This window comes from Melanotaenia boesemani, chromosome 17, assembly GCF_017639745.1.
Source record: "Melanotaenia boesemani isolate fMelBoe1 chromosome 17, fMelBoe1.pri, whole genome shotgun sequence".
In the NCBI taxonomy this organism is placed as follows: domain Eukaryota; kingdom Metazoa; phylum Chordata; class Actinopteri; order Atheriniformes; family Melanotaeniidae; genus Melanotaenia; species Melanotaenia boesemani.
In genome coordinates this window covers 30,409,108-30,425,541 of record NC_055698.1, presented here as the reverse complement: position 1 = coordinate 30,425,541, position 16,434 = coordinate 30,409,108, and the positions used below count along the sequence as shown (strand labels likewise).

The window sequence follows — 16,434 nt, the reverse complement described above, 5'->3', positions numbered from 1 at the left end:
GACTTATATTGTCAACAATATCTCAGGAGTGGTTGTGTGTAGCTCTGTGGGGTAAATTGTGATGGATAGTTACCCTTTAGGTGATCTACGGAGGTCTTCCAGGCATTTATATCCCGTCCTGGAGGTTTACAATCCAGCCACAAAATGTAGTGTTTATTCAGAGACTCTATCCATAAATCCACATTGATCCATGATAACATCATTATTTTTCACATTTCAGCATAAAAAGATCACAAAAAATAAATAAATAAAATAGTAATAATAACATAAAATAAAAAGATCACCATCACTACCATGTTGCTGTCAGACCTCTAGTTAGACCTGGACATGATGATGAAACCACTTCCTGTCAAACTTTCCACCAATCAGAGCTTAAATTTACGGTAATATCAAGTTCTATATTTGTCTGAAAAGAAGAAAAATGATGCTCCTCTACGGCTGGAATAAAGCCAAGAAGACATTTCTGATGCAGCTGAGCTGGAGTTGGTTTAGTGAGGATAGCAGGTAAATAGTAGCAGAAATAACTGGAAATGAGGGAAAAGTGGAAACATGGAAATAGTTTCTGTTGTGTTTGTTTCAACAACAATATTTTTTCTCCTGAAAGCTCAGACTTGAGAGAACGATGAGATGAGAAAAGGCTTGGTCACTGTTGATCTGTGTGTTATTTCTACAAAGTTCTGTTAGTAATAAATTCTGCTTTCTTCTTCTGGTCGGCCTTTATGCTGCTACATCTATTCATACATTCATTTTACATCATTTTAGCCTCTGGAAACATCATGTCTGATGCTGACTGGGATTAAAAAGGTACATGTTTACATGCATTTTTACATTATGACCAGTCAGACCAAACATGGAAAATGGCTTTGAGATTTAAGGGTAAATCTCAGCTTTGGGCCCTTTTTAGGTCTAATCTTTCTCTTCTAGATGACTTCTTCTCTTTGTTCCAACAGAAATGTTTATTTCTCAGGTTTTCTACACAGCGACAGACTAACATTGGTAAACCAGTAAAATTCAGATGTTTTCTTTCCATGATCTTTACATTCAGTCAACATTTTACTGCGTATTAAAGTTAAAGGTAGAAAAATGTCTGATTGCCTTTTAATTGCAAAGCAACCGTCTTATTAAACAAAGAGCTCTGGTTTAGAAAGATTTCCTCAAAATGGAAATGACTCATGTTTAGTCATTGTCTCTAATAAATAAAAACTAAAATGAAGCTCAAGCTTAGTGCACGTGACGAGCACAGAAACACTGGCTCCTTTATTTTCTCTCTTCTAGCGAATCAGGGACGATAATTTGGAAATGTGTGTCTTTTTTGTGCATGTTTTGTTGTGATGAAATCCCCCCGCATTCATTCGACCTCTGCTGACGCTCTCATTCTGTCCGTCCCAGGCCTCCCTCTCCTCCCCCTCTGCTCCTCCATGCTTGGACGGTTGTGTTGCAGAGATAAGGAGGTGAGAGGTAAATACTGCGGCTCTGTGACGGGGCAGCCTCTGCCAACATGATTACACTAACACTGTGAAGTTGTTTGGGGAATATAAACTTAGATATCAGATAAGAATGTGCCACGGCTAACACTCAGACTGAGGTTGGGACTTTTTGCTTCTGCTCTGACTGGACTTCTCTTTTTTTAAATGTCCCTTTTCTTTGTCCTTCATGTTTGTCTTTCCCAGCCTGCTTTAATATTCTGCTGCAATTCAAACCCAGAGCATTCAATAAAACAAACATGAGGCAGTTTTCATGTGGAGCTGCTGATAGAAATGAATTGAAAAGGGATGATGTGACAAACGTGGAGGACAAACCGGGGTTGGGACAAGCTGAACAAAGCAGCAGACATAGAAAAATAAGGCTTGTGACAGGCGACGGGGAGGTTAGCTGGAGGAAGTGGCTGTTTTTTCCAGGAAGCACCTTGTAGTTCTGCATCAGGCCTCAGCGCAACGATAAGAGAGCTTTTCTGGCAGGCGGACACAAGCAGAAGGTCTTTGGATTAACATGCAGCTCATTTTAAAGCACAGTGTGTCCCACACAGACAGACAGACAGACAGATGGACTGATGGACTGACTTTGCAGGCTGTTCGATGAACTGAAGCGAGGAAACTTGCGTACAGGCAGACTGACTAAAGACAGTTGTCATCGCAGCATTTAAGTCTTTGATTTAATCTTAAATGATCTCACTTCAGATTTTTAAGAGCTATTTTAGCTTGTTTGGTGGAAGCTGTTGTCAGCTTAATGTCTTTATGCTTTAAAATGACTTCAGATATAAAGAAAACAGCAATCTCATGTGTTGTAGTTGAGTTGTGAAGCGGTTGGAACAAACATGCAGGCGGAGGAAGACCCAACCAGGTGGCTTCAGGTCTGCAGCTCATACATTTGTTTTGATTGATGTGATAATTCTGGTTGTGAACGTCCGCCTCCGGGATAAACCAGAGAAGGATGGCAGAGAGGGGGGGGTGCTGTTTTCAGGTACACAGAACAGCATGAAGGCTAAAGCAGGACTATGATCTCCATCTGGAGCTGGATGGAGGTGTTTTTAAACATTTAAAAATACAGCTTATCTTTTTTCAGTACACCCTCGGTGAGATCAGCAGCACAGCAAAACTCTGAAATCCTTAAAAAAATAAGAAGAAATAAGGCACTTAAATCCTCTGAATGAAGGCAGAAAAAAAAAAAAACACCATCACTGAAAGATGGAGATAAAAGCTGCTGGAGCGGCACAGAACAGGTGTATAGGACGGGTCATGATGTTTGAACGCAGCCCACATTTGCATGAGATTTGTATCTGTTTGCTGCTTTCAGGTGAGATTTAATAAACTGTTAACCCTCTTCATGCCTGTGAAAGATTTACTCAAACAACAGCAAAGCTTTTCTGGCTCAGTTGTCTCCATTTTAAGGTTAGTTTGGAAGCATTTCTTCCCCTCCTCCCATCCCTTGTTCCACTAAACAGAGAAAGGTGAGTGAGGAAGGACGAAGTTTGAAAGACAGGAAGAGAGAAAGGCGAAGGCAGCGGCAGGAAGTGAGAGGAGGAGTGTTGTGTAGGCAGTGCTGTTAAATTCAGCTTTTCCTTCTGTCCTGGTGCTTGTTGCTCACAGCCGGTGAATCCTGTTCACTTCTGGTTCAGATCTCTGCTTTCAGGTTTGCTCCACCTTGTTTTCACTCCAGCAGTGATGTGAGTGCAGCTCCACCCTGAATATGTTTATAATTGAACCAGAATAGCTCTTTGGTTTTCTTGTATTTTGTGCAGCAGACAGTCCCAGCTGCGTTTTTCATCAGTAAAGCTCTGTGTGCACATTAAGAGCCAACACGCTCCTCATCTGTCCTGATTAAGACATTGATTGTCCTCCAGTGATGTTTTGGACTCGTGCCATCTGCAGTTATTCCTCTCCTCAGCCTTATTAGCTTTGCTAAAGACAGCTAAATATAACACACACAGTTCACTTCATAAAAATGAACTTTATGTTCCATTTATGAGTTAGATGTTTTATTTCAGTAATGTTTACACACTCATGTGTTTCACCTGATTCACTTCCTCTCAGCAAATTGTAAAAATTGTGTTTTTTTAGTCACACCATCAGCATTTACTTAAACATCATCACAGAACAACCATAAAATGGGATTTAGTTGCATCAAACTGCTCCCAAAGTGCTGAGTAGCTGCATCAGCAGTCTTTATAGTTTCAAGTTTAAGCATTTTTTCCAGCTTATTCAGACCCTTTTTTATATTTGTATCAAATAAACTAGTAGGTGTCTTGGGATTGGACCTTCTGCAGCTCTTTAACATTTTGGGACCTCAGTCTGATGAGTTTGTACACAGCAACATGGACGTGTCTCTAGGACACGAGTCTGAACACATTAACAGCTCGGCAGCTGGTTGGTTTGGCTTCTGATCAGCTGTCTAGAAGAACCCGACGGTTTATTCAACTTTCTTCCTCTGTGGTTTTATGTACGATATAGCTGCAGGGTCGAGTGGTTTTTCTGTCCTCATCTGAGCCAAACATTTCAACGTGTTTGAGCTGAAGCTTCTGTCCTGTCCGGTACATTTTTATCTTAACACTGTGTTGTGTGTCTGTCAGCATTAAGTTGGCGTTTTATGAACTTATTAAATGACATGTTGTTATGAGGAAACTAACTCTAGAAGGATTTAGAGTTTTGTGTGGCTGCTTCTCTGAAGAGGGTTAAGTCAGGTGAAGTCAAGGATCACATTTTCTGCTGCAGTTTGGCAGCTTAAATTTGTTAATTACTGGACCCTTGCTGATGTAACGGGAGCATTTATGTTGCAGCATCATCTCCTACTGGAGTACAGTATGGCTTCGAAGATAAATTTACATCTGGTCAGAAAAAAGTGTTTACTTAATCTATAGTAATGATTGTAGCCTGGGATTGTATACATCATTCAGATACCAAGAATCTTTGCTTTCAAATGGCACTCGAAAGGGAGACTATTTATTTGTAAAATGGGGGACATCTGGTACCAACAAGTTTAACGTGTACGAACGTGAGATTTTGACCCATTTCCATCCTCTGCTGCCATGTTTCATACAACCACAGCACAGCTGGCTCAGTAATGGGATTGTTATGGGCGTTGACATGTTGTGAGTATAGTGGTATAATTCAGTTGTAAAATGGTAAATATCATCCACACTCTGTGTCTGAACGAATGAACTGCGTTATTTGAAAAGGATGAAGTGGTGTTTTGTTCTGAGGAGGAGCCCTCGCTCCTTCCTCCAGCCAAACTGCGTGAAAAGTTTAGCTTTTTCTTCCCATCAAGACTCAGACTCGTACATCTGTCACATCCACTGATTCAGAGGCAAATGTGTGATTTTTTTTTTTCTTTGTTTTTTGTAAACTTGTTCCCACCAAGAAATACTAGCAGCTGCTTGTTGAAGCAGTCCAGGCTATTCCTGAGTCCACGCAGAGCCGAGGCTGAAGCGAGGAAGCCGGCGTGGGTTTGAGGTCCAGATGGAGAGGTTGAGTAGGAAGAAGGAACAAATGGAAGAAAGTCAGGGAAAGGGGGGGTGAGTGATGATGTGACGTGAGGAAGGGGAGGATCATGGTGGTAAAGCTGAATTTGTGTGTGTTTTGCTGTATGCTGGCTGAGGTGGAGAAGAATGACAAGTATGTGGGAGTTTTTCCAGAGCTCTGGTTTGGTGGAGGACGCCTGGGAAAGAGACACTGGGACAAAGAAAGAGAGAATGACCAGCACACAGCCTGAAGCACATTTATATATATCTCAGAGTGTGTGGCGATGATGAATGGGTGCATTTGCTTTATTTTTCTTCTTTGTTCCCCTATATTTCAAACACACAGACACTCCGGGATGAGGCCCAGGGTGGAGCAGGTCACAGCTAAAATCATTGTTGTTCTGGCCGACAGACTTCCTGTTTCAGCTGCTGTTACGCCCATCGCTACGACGCAGCTGCCTCCAAACAGGACAAGAACACAAACACATAAACTGATCGTCCATATTTGATGCTGCACATAGATTCTCTACTTTCAGCACGAACACTCAAACTTTGACCTGTAAACTGTTTAATTATGATCCTCTGCAAAGACTCAGCTCATCATCTTCCAGGCAAGCTTCAGGAGAAAGTCTGCATGTGTAATTATGTTGTAATGAAAGGTTTGCAGGCTTTAAAAAGCAGCTAAATATGTTCTAAGGAAAAGAGAAGCAGTCAGAACTGAAACATCTTTCTCTGTAGACCATTTTGTGGCTGTGATTTACTTTTAATTCAGTTTCTTTTTTTAATTATTTACTTTTTATTGACATTCAGCAACCAGTGTAACAATCACAGTCACAGAGCATCAGCCTGAAGAACAGGAATCCAAAGAGAGCTAAACGTGATTATTGTTACACACAGTGTCCCACCAAACACCAGACGTCCATGGACGTTGTTTTTATGACTAAATCAGGTCAAAGCAAGACGATGACGTTTAGCTTTCAGATCATTGTGTTCCAGAAACAGCCTGAAGAGGGTGTCTTTTCTTTCTCTTTTCACCTTTCACTTTTTAACCGGGTGGTTATCGCTGTCGTCTCATAGAAAGAAGGTTCCTGGTTCGAATTTCGGCTGGGTGTGTGGCGTTTGCATGTTGTGCTTATGGGTGGGTCTTCTCTGGGGTAATTGGTGGTCTTAGGGAAGGATTTGCATCTCTGAAATGGAGTGTTCAGGGTGCCTCTGTGACCCAGTATTGGAATATGTGGGTGTAGACGATGCATAGATGGACTTTTCAACCGGGGATGTCTTTTCTACATGGTGAAAAACGTAGGGCAAACAGCTGTGTTCTGAGTAGGTTGTCACCTGGCAGTTAAACCTGCGTGCTTCATCCAGGTCCATCTTTTATTTCACATCTACTGTTATTCTCTCCATCCTCAAAAGGTCCATGATGTCCACCCGTTTTCCCATGAAAGACATTTTTACCTGAGAACCTTTTTGCTCGCCCCCTGTAAAATGTTGAACAAATATTTGTCCCTCTTTGGCCATTTATTGATATGAGTCCAGAGGCAGATTACTTCCAGATGTTTCTAACAGATGTTACATATTTTATTATGTATTCTCTTACAGTAACTTTTAATAACATCCAGTCTCAAAAAAACTTTTATTTTGTTTGTTTGTTGTATTTAGGGTCTAATGTTTTATGTTTGTATAGTCCTGAGATAACTCCTCTGTTTGTTTGTATATACCTTTTGAAGAGCAATGACAACTTTCTTATTCTCTTTCCTGTTTGACGTCCCGATTGTGTCGTTGTTTTGCTTCATTTTTGTGGTGATAATCAACAAACACGGGGACCGTCTGGTCTGCTGACCTCTGACTAATCACCTCGAGTGTTGGTTCCCCTGCTGATCTGTTGGATGACCACTTACTGAAGACTGTGGGAGTAAAAAAGCCACATTTTTGCTTTTGATTAGCGTTTCTGACATCTTCCTGTCAGTGCTGGAATTCCTTTGGTAGACAAACCTTCATTTTCACATTTTCTCTCATTTTAACACCAGATATTTTCCCCCAGGCCTCCACTTTACCACAATCAGCTGTGTGTGTGTGTGTGTGTGTGTGTGTGTGTGTGTGTGTGTGTGTGTGTGTGTGTGTGTGTGTGTGTGTGTGTGTGTGGCCTTGAGGTTTGGCTGCTGCAGCATCACAAACCACCACTGGCCCTAATTCTCCCCTCTGCGGGTTTATAGTAAATGTCAGAAGTTGTGAATGTTTTCAGACCACCCCCCACCTTCTCTGCAGCAGACCCCATCTCGACAGCTTCGTCAGACAGAAAAATGTCCTTTGTGGCGCTCTGTAGCGTTCCCACCGCTCAGGGAGTTGTTGGAATAGTGTGAAATTGTGGAACATGTTTTGTGGATTTGGTAAATTACTGGGTAGGGTTTTCTTGCATCAGCTGTTGGTTCCGGGTCGTTTTTCCCTCAGGAGGAAATTGTCTTGCTGAAGTTGCCCAGAGTCTATAAAAAGTGGGACAAAGATGATCGAACTAGTTTCAGGATAAGACAGGAGCTGTATTGGCTGTGAAATGAAGTCTGGTTGTCTTTAGTGTCAGACTATCGACTCTTTTGTCATCACAAGATGGCTCCGGCTCTGTGCTGTGATGTGTGTGCGTGAGTAATGTGTCCAGACAGGCCAAGTTGTGTGTGTGTGTGTGTGTGTGTTTTCTAAGCGTGTGTTGGTGTAGCTCTGTGTGTGATTAAGTGAAGGTCGTATTCATCCGTGTGTGTTGGGTGTGTGTCGACTCAGCCTTTTCCAGCCAGACCCTCACTCATCTCTAAACGTCTAATCCCCATAATCCCCCATCTCCCCCTCCCTTTTTCTCCTCCTCCACCCTGGTTTTTCCAGTTCCCTTCCTGCCTCCCAGTTCTGTTATTTCTGGTTTTTATTTCCTGCTTCAGTTTGTAGGTGCATACACGACCTCCAGCTGAGTCAATGTGGGACGTGTTTATGAATCCTGATTAAACTCGTTCATCTTTCTTCGCCCCTTGTCTTCTTCTTGTCTTCTCCTCCCAGGCGGTGGAGCGAGAGCAGGTGGACAACATCCAACCCAAGCTGCAGCACGTCAACGCCGTGGGTCAGGGTCTGATCCAGAGCGCCGCCAAGCACACCGACACACAGGCACTGGAGCACGACCTGGAAACCACCAACCTCAGATGGAACTCACTCAACAAGCGGGTACGACTAAAACCAGGAATCTGCTGTCACATGAAACCATCTGCAGGAAGATTATCAGGAACAAGGCCGAGTTCTGACTAAGATTTGGATCATTTGTGGCCATTTTGACAATTGTTGCATATATTTTGTTGCACATTGTGTTGTGTATTTATAGATGATTGAGTCTAACAGAAATCCTTGTAGGTTCCGTGTCTCACATCCATGTCTCCTGTCCTCAGATTGCAGAGCGGATCGCTCAGCTGCAGGAGGCCCTGTTGCATTGTGGGAAGTTCCAGGATGCTCTGGAGCCTCTGCTGAGCTGGCTGAGCGACACAGAGGAGCTGGTGGCCAATCAGAAGCCTCCATCTGCCGAATACCGCGTGGTCAAGGCTCAGATCCAAGAGCAAAAGGTAGGACGAGAAGGATGAGATAAACTTTCATGTTTCATAAAGCTGCTCAGAGGAAATGATTAGATATCATCTGACAACAGGGATGAAAAGTATGAGTAGATTTAAGGTCCACAGAAATAGTTTTTTGTTTTTTTTTTAGTTTTGCTCAAATCTTCTCTTTAAAGCTTTCTTGTTATAAGAAAAGATCAGATCAGAAAAGCTCCATTGATCTGCTCATTAACCCTTAAATCCCCCCGGATTTCTGCACCCAGAACGCCTGTATTGGGATGACTGGGATTAAAAGGGTTGAGCCTCTACTGCATTTTTGCAGTTTTGAGGGTTATTTACCATCAGGTTGGATTAGATCTCTGGAACAAAACAAAAAGGTGTTCGGCTGGAACAAACCTGATCGGTTTTTTTCAGGGAGTCAAAATGGCGGCCGGACTCTAAAACATGTCTGTCCAGCGTTTCTATGGAGATTAAACAAGATTTGAAATAGTCATTATTCATTTTATCACCTTATTATTAAAAGCAGTTCCTTTATTTATCAACCAGGTTAGCTTCAAATATTATTTACACTCAGATGTCCTTCAACCACAAACAACCTCAAACTGATAACTGGATAACACACACACACACACCTCATCGATGATCCGTCTGCCTGGCATCCACACACCCCAGCTGACCGTCTGCCAGTCATTCTGGCATAAAAACAAACACACACATACGTTGACTCTTTTTGTTTTCCAACACGCACACACACACACACACTCTTCCTTTGTTTATCCCACATACATTTCCTGTGTTCATGCACATGCGAGTGCTACAGGCTCAGTCAGCGATCAATCACACGTGTTTACATCCGTGACGGAGAGCAGTGTCGGCCTCGGTTTACAAAGAGAGCGTAAACAGAGAAGTCCATTCGGTGGGCTGAACTGGGACCAGTTGGGAGGAAACACTGAGCACAGTTCCTTCAGCTTGGATCCAGATTTAAAACTCATTTCTATTTAGAAAGAAAACACTTTCTAAAAATCATTTGCAATTGTAGATTTAAATGAAGTAATAATTTCCTCCTGATTTTCGACCTCACACACCTTTTTTCACAGGTTTACGTCAGATGCGGGTTTTTATTCTGAGTGTAAACACATGGACGGGTCAGCCTGTAGGTTTACATTCAACAGCTTTCTGTAATCAGAAAAAGATTTCTATCCAACAGAGTTATGGTGTGTTTATAAAATTATCAGCATCAACAAATACAGTTTAATAAATAAGCTGAAACTCCAACTTCATTTTGTCCCTCGGCCGAGTGGAGAGCTGAGGAGGTGGGGGATTACTGGGATTTCTGCACACAGAAACGAACCTGGAGGAAAGTAAATGTTGGCTTTAGCTCTTGTTCTGGGCTCAGGTGTAGCTGTGGCTCAGGTGGAAGAGTGGTCGTCTATGGACTGGAGGGTCGGTGGACCCCAGACTATGTGCTGAAGTGTTCTTAGGCAAGACACTGAACCCCATGTTGCCTCCTGATGTGTGTATCTGGGAATGAATGTGTGAAAATATAACAATAGAGCCACCGTCTCTGATTGGTAGCTTGTCAAGTTAAGTGTCATGAGGACACCTGATCAACTCCTGTTGTGTTGTTTTTACAAAGGCAAGCAAGCAAGGGAGATTATTTGTATAGCACAGTTCAACGACAGGGTGATTTGAAGTGCTTTACATCAGAAAATAATGGCTGAATAAAGTTCAGGTGCTACTGACACAGGAGGGATTAACCTGAGGCCCGAGCTTTATAACAGTTTTTGCTGATAATGTCAGAGATAAAGGATTTCCTCTCAGCTGTAAATTGAAAAGTGAAGTTTCTCTTTATATGTGTCATAATGAACCTGTAGATTTGTTTTTCTCCATCTGCGCTCAGCTTTTTTCATTTTTCACAAGTGTGGAATTTCTCCATGGAGACATTTTCCTTCCAGAGACAACCTTCACCTTAATAAGAGCAACAGCATCCATAATACTTAACATGTTAGCATTAAAACTAGCAACAAGCTCACTGGCTGAAGCCCCTGACAGGCAGGTGTTAAAGAGAAGGCCTGGTTAAACATCACTGTCTCTATTATTATTTATTGTCATTTGAAACTTTGTAGAATTTTGCATTTTTCATCTTTATTGTTTTTACTTTAGTTGTTTTCGTTGTTGTGTCCTTTTGTGTTCTTTTTTTGCACTGTAAAGCACTTTGGTTGATCCTAAGCATTTGATAGTGCTGTTAAAATAAAGTTGAATATTCTCATAAATTATAAATCTGTGTTTTCTGAATTAATGACAGAAGGTAACAACAGATGATCCACGTGTATGTTTTAGATAGAACCAACGTTATATACATGGATTAACTAGTGTGTAAAGTATGGTTGACGGCTGGAACTCATTTCTTCCCTCTGCCAGATAAAGGACTTTGAGTTTTTAATTCCAATTAGCTTCTTTTCAAAGGTCAAATCTTTTATAGTTTTCTTTAAAATCTGTAAACACAGTTTTGTTGTTGACCCTAGAAAGGTCTGAGAGTTGTTTAAAGGTTAAAGTTGTTTAATTAATCATATCTTGATTCCCCATCACACTGAAGATGTCCTGGACATACCACTCATGAGAAACATCTATGAAAGAATTCACTGAGTTTTACCCATTAAAATGTGTTTTCTGTCCATCAGCTTCTGCAGAGGCTGTTAGACGACCGCAGGCCGACTGTGGAGATGATCCGGGCTGAGGGAGAGAGGATAGCAGCCACAGCAGAAACTCAGGACCGGGAGAAGATCCAGACCCAGCTCCAGAGTCTGTCAGAGAGGTGGTCAGGCCTGCTGGACAAGGCCAGCTCCAGGTGAGTCAGCAGAACTGAGGCCTAAGCATCGATGACGTGTCTCCACCAGCCTCACGAGTTTGATCTTCAAACTAAAGAGCTTCATCACTTCTGCGACGCACCTCGGCTTCATGTTTTCACCTGGTTGTTTCCTGTTCTGTTGTTTCATGTGTGAGCAGCTTTGTTCAACGCTTTTTATAGAAGTATGTGTCATTCCTGTTGGTGTCTGTGGTCTACAAGTCATTTCAGAGACTTCTCTTAGACACAAAGAAGAGTCGAGACGTTTCATATCTCAGATGTGTCGTAATGTTCGGTGATACCTGAAAACGCATCATATGAATGTCACTCATGTCTCTGGAATTTATTACACTGTCTGCCATGAATGGATCTGTTCACAGAAACCCTCGTACACACACAAAGACATGTTTTCCCAACGTTATCACCTTCATTCGTCACCTTCAACACGTTGCAATAATCTGTTTATAAAATCCTTTCAAGCGTCAATGAATCAGCCTGCAAAGCTCAATATGAGGCAAACAAAAACAAAGGCAAACCCCTAAGAAACCAATAAAGGTGCTTCTCCTCTTCCTCCTCCTCATCCGTCTTTCTCTCCTCCTTCTCAGGCAGAGGCAGCTGGAGGAGCTGCAGGTTCTGGCTCTGCAGTTCCACGAATCTCTGGAGCCGCTGGGAGAATGGCTGAGCGTCACCGAGAGACGCCTGAGCTCCGCCGAGCCCATGGGAACCCAGGCGGCCAAGATCAGCCAGCAGATCATCAAACACAAGGTACGGTCCGGTCCAGACCCGGTGACGTGGTACTGGATGTAGGCAGAGATAAAAGATTCACATTTACCTGCTGGAGGGATGAACAAAGAACCACACAGAACACACCTCCGTCCCGACACACATCAAACTTTCAGTTTTTATTCCTCATTTTTTTAAGTTTCATTCAGTCATTTGTTTGTTTGTTTGTTTTTTTATTTATTCTATTATTTATCATCTGCATGCTCCTGTTGAGTTTTTATCCATCTGTTTTCTGTTGTTTTTCTTCTTCTCTCATTTCTCTTCATAACACACATACACACACACACACTTCCCAGGCGTTTCAAGAAGCCGTGTCTTCCCGCGAAGCCGACGTCAACCACCTCGAGTCCCTCAGCCAATCCCTGACCCCACTCAGCTGCGTGGCCGATCAGGATTGGCTGCGTGAGCGCGTGGGGGCGGTCAGGTCGGGTCACTCGGAGCTGGCTGATTGGTGCTCCCGGCGGGCTGGTCTGCTGGAGCAGGCGCTGGCTAACGCCCAGCTGTTCGGGGAGGAGGAGGTGGAGGTGCTGAACTGGCTGGCAGAGGTGGCTCAGAGGCTGGCTCAGGTCTCTGTGCAGAGCTACCAGCCCCAGCTGCTGGCCGAGCAGCACAAACACACCCTGGTACGCCCGGAGAGATTCACCAGATGTGGTGGTCTTTAAAAGAGCTGTAAAATCTGAAGAAATCCGTCTTTGTCACACTTAAATCTGTTTAAAAAGGCATGTTAAGAAGACTGTTCTTTGTTTATTCTGCGTTTACGCTTGTTTTTTTTCTTCTCTCAGTCTCTGAATGAAGAGATCTTGAGCAGGAAGAAAACTGTGGACCAGGCCATCAAGAATGGACAAGCTTTACTCAAACAGACCACAGGTGATCATCCTCATCCTAAATAGGTTCAGGTTTCTGTATTTTGAGATTAGATTTAGATTAACTGGAAGAGGAACTGTGAAATCTGATGCTACCATCAACATTCTGAACACATAAATACGGTTTTTTGTTCCGATAATCTGAGCTGCGTCACCTCCTGCAGGAGAGGAGGTTCTCCTGATCCAGGAGAAGCTGGATGGGATCAAGTCTCGCTATGCCGAGATGACGGCAGGCAGCAGCAAGGCTCTCCGCACCCTGGAGCAGGCGCTGCAGCTGGCCACGCGATTCGCCAGCGCCCACGATGACCTCAACCGGTGGTTGGATGCAGTGGAGGCGGAGCTTAACAACGCAGAGCCTGACGCCACACCCACCTACCAGGAGAGACAGAAGGTGGGTGAACTGAACTTTAGGGGATTTTCTCACTTTGGCTCCCTCTAACACCGAATCAGCCACAGTGCAGCCAGTGTGTTTGGATCCAGTTGCTGGCGTGAGGCGGTGCTGTAATGAATACCAGCGCACCATAAAAACAAGTGAGAGCAGAGTTTTAAGGTTGGAAAGTTATGTAGTGTCACCTTAAAAACTGGTGAACATTCAGTTCTTCATTTGCATTATTTAGTTTATTCACCTGTTTCACAACATTATTGATACAGGGTTCGGTGGTTATCAAAAACATCCAAAAGTTAATGTTTTTGAGTCTTTACATTCATTTTAACTGTCTGTAATACAAATTTATCAGGTTATGTCACAGTAATCCTCCAGAAAAAATCCTTTCAATGTGCAGCTCTATGTAGATGTGTGAACATATTGCTGATAAGAGGAGGGGTATTTCTCCTCTTTTTATGTAAATGTGTGATTTTTCTTTTAATTCTTATCACTTATATTTCCATCATCTTCTCAGGAAGAGTAGTGTGTAATTCTGTGGTGTAAATTGTTATGGATAGCTTACCGTTTAGGTGATCTACGGACGTTTTACAGGCATTTATATCTCGTCCAGGAGGTTTACAGGCCACCCACAAAATGTAGTTTATTCACACTCTATCTGGTAAATCCACAATTATTTATCACCTTATCATACAAAATTATTGCTATCACTACTATGTTGCTAATAGATCTTTATTTTACCCTGGAAATTATGGTGAAGCCACTTCATGTAAAGCTTTCCAGCTGGAGTTGGTTTAGTGAGGATAGCAGGCAAATAGTAGCAGGAATAACTGGAAATGAGGAAAAAGTGGAAACATGGAAATAGTTTCTGTTGGTCACTGTTGATCTGTGTGTTATTTCTACAAAGTTCTGTTAGTAATAAATTCTGCTTTCTTCTTCTGGTCGGCCTTTATGCTGCTATATCTATTCATACATTCATTTTACATCATTTAACCCTAAGAATCTGACAGCTGAGGCTGGAAACATCATGTCTGATGCTGACTGGGAAGAAAAGGGTTGAGCTTCTGCATTTTTACATGAAAAAGACCAGATAGAACAAAAAAATTGAGTTTTAAAGGTTAAACCAGGGGGTAAAATCACAATGATGTTTGAAAACTAGCTTGTTTTAATGAGATTACATATTGCTTTAATCTGCGGTTGCCATGTGAACTACATATCTGCTGCTTAAGAAAACACTGAGGTGTTTACTATTTTCTCGTTTGTAAATTTTGTGCACGCAGTGTGCACATCTAACTGTGATAAAAATGTAAAATTTTTCTCTTTTAGGGAGGAAAAACTGCAGCATGTTCAGTTCATTTTCACTCAGAAGTTACTCAAAGATTTTACCCCTGATATAAAAAGAGTTTCAGCTTATTTAAAAAGCTTATTTGAGGACACTTCCTGTCTGCAGTGACATTTTCAGCCTTCCAGTATCAGGCCACCCACATAGCGTTGCCATAGAAACCCTGATTTCTTGTGGAACTTGGTACCAGTTTGTAAAAGCTACTGAAAGCATTTTTGCCATGTAAAATGTTCCTGCTTTGGCATTTTCAGTATTTAACCTTTAAACAGTGAAGTAGTCGAGGGCGTATTGATAAACAGATCGATTTCAGCTCAGCATTGGGATGTTTGCTCGTGTTTGAAGTATTTGGTCCTTGCTTTGTGAACATTACCCTTCTTCTCCGCTGCAGGAGCTGAAGAAAGTGTCAGCAGAGAAGCGTCTGGTGTTGGACACGGTGAACGAGGTGGGCAGCGCCCTGCTGGATCTGGTTCCATGGAGAGCCCGCGAAGGCCTGGACCGCCTCGTCGCCGACGCCAACCAGCGCTACCGGCAGGCGGATGAGACCATCACTCAGCGGGTGCAGCTGGTACAAGCTGCCATCCAGAGGTCACAGCAGGTACTGCAGGCAGTTTAAATCGTTCAGAGGTCTGCAAGGTTTACTAACAGTAGTAGAGGGGGGAATGGTATTCTGGTGGTTACAGAAGTGGATTTGGGTCTGGTGGATCCAGTACCTGGCATGCCAACAGAGGTGACCCATTGTGGACCCAGACCCTTAACCCCTCCCAACTGCCCACCAGGTACCGAAACATGGCAGCCCATTGACCTCTGGTACATCTAGATGTGGTTCAAATGCAGAGCTGAATTTCCCCCGTTGGGATTAATAAAAAGTAAAGTAGTAGTAGTAAAGTAAAAAAATATATATATTATTATTATTGTTATTATTATTATTATTATTATTAACAACAACAAAGGAGCCATTTTTATCTTATGTCCCACCAATTAATTGTCGTTTGGCACCACAAACTCTACATGACTCTTAAAAATAACTTACCATAAACAAACATTTGAATATTTTATTGCATTTTTTGTCATAAAAAAAGAAAATGCCAAACCTGCACAACATCTCAGTCTCTAATTTTCAGAACTGTTTCACTTTTTTTTCCACTCATTTCCAGCCCAGTTCTTTTTGGCAACTTCTGCATCTTTGTTCTGGAGATGTTTTTAAATGTTTTTTTTCTTCTTCTTCTTCCTAATTTCTCACTAGAAATCAAGCGTATGCGTTATGTAAATGAATCTGTCCATGCAGAATTACACTGTTTTCCTGTTTCGAGCCCGTGCAGGAGGGTTGCAGACCTCTGAACTAGTTTAACGAAGCCTCTGTGATGTTGGCTGTTCAGTTTGCTCAACATGAACTCCTCCCTTCAGTACGAGGAGGCAGTGGACGCAGAGCTCGCCTGGGTTGGGGAGACGGAACGAAAGTTGGCCTCTCTGGGTCCCCTGAGCCTGGAGCCTGATGTGACCGTGGCTCAGCTGCAAGTGCAGCGGGCCTTTAACATCGACATCATCCGACACAAAGACACCATTGATCAGCTCCTTAAAAGCAGAGACGACATCCTGGAAGCCTGCAGCGACGCCCAGAAAGACGCTCTGATGGTAAGTTTACTCTCACTGCTTATTGAGACGATGAGCAATGGAGTCTCTGATGTATAAA

General features: G+C 42.7%; 1 protein-coding gene across 4 annotated transcripts in view; it reads left to right on the top strand.

Annotated features, from left to right (window-relative positions):
• The window catches only part of macf1a (microtubule actin crosslinking factor 1a), a 225,173-nt gene that overhangs the window by 185,409 nt on the left and 23,330 nt on the right, over positions 1-16,434 (top strand). For all 4 annotated transcript variants that reach the window (XM_042011770.1, XM_042011769.1, XM_042011771.1 and 1 more), the window contains 9 exons: positions 7,991-8,152; positions 8,371-8,541; positions 11,211-11,377; positions 11,980-12,139; positions 12,454-12,780; positions 12,940-13,024; positions 13,185-13,411; positions 15,133-15,339; positions 16,149-16,376. In XM_042011770.1, coding sequence (XP_041867704.1) covers positions 7,991-8,152; positions 8,371-8,541; positions 11,211-11,377; positions 11,980-12,139; positions 12,454-12,780; positions 12,940-13,024; positions 13,185-13,411; positions 15,133-15,339; positions 16,149-16,376 — 1,734 coding nt within the window. The remainder of the gene's footprint in view (positions 1-7,990; positions 8,153-8,370; positions 8,542-11,210; positions 11,378-11,979; positions 12,140-12,453; positions 12,781-12,939; positions 13,025-13,184; positions 13,412-15,132; positions 15,340-16,148; positions 16,377-16,434) is intronic.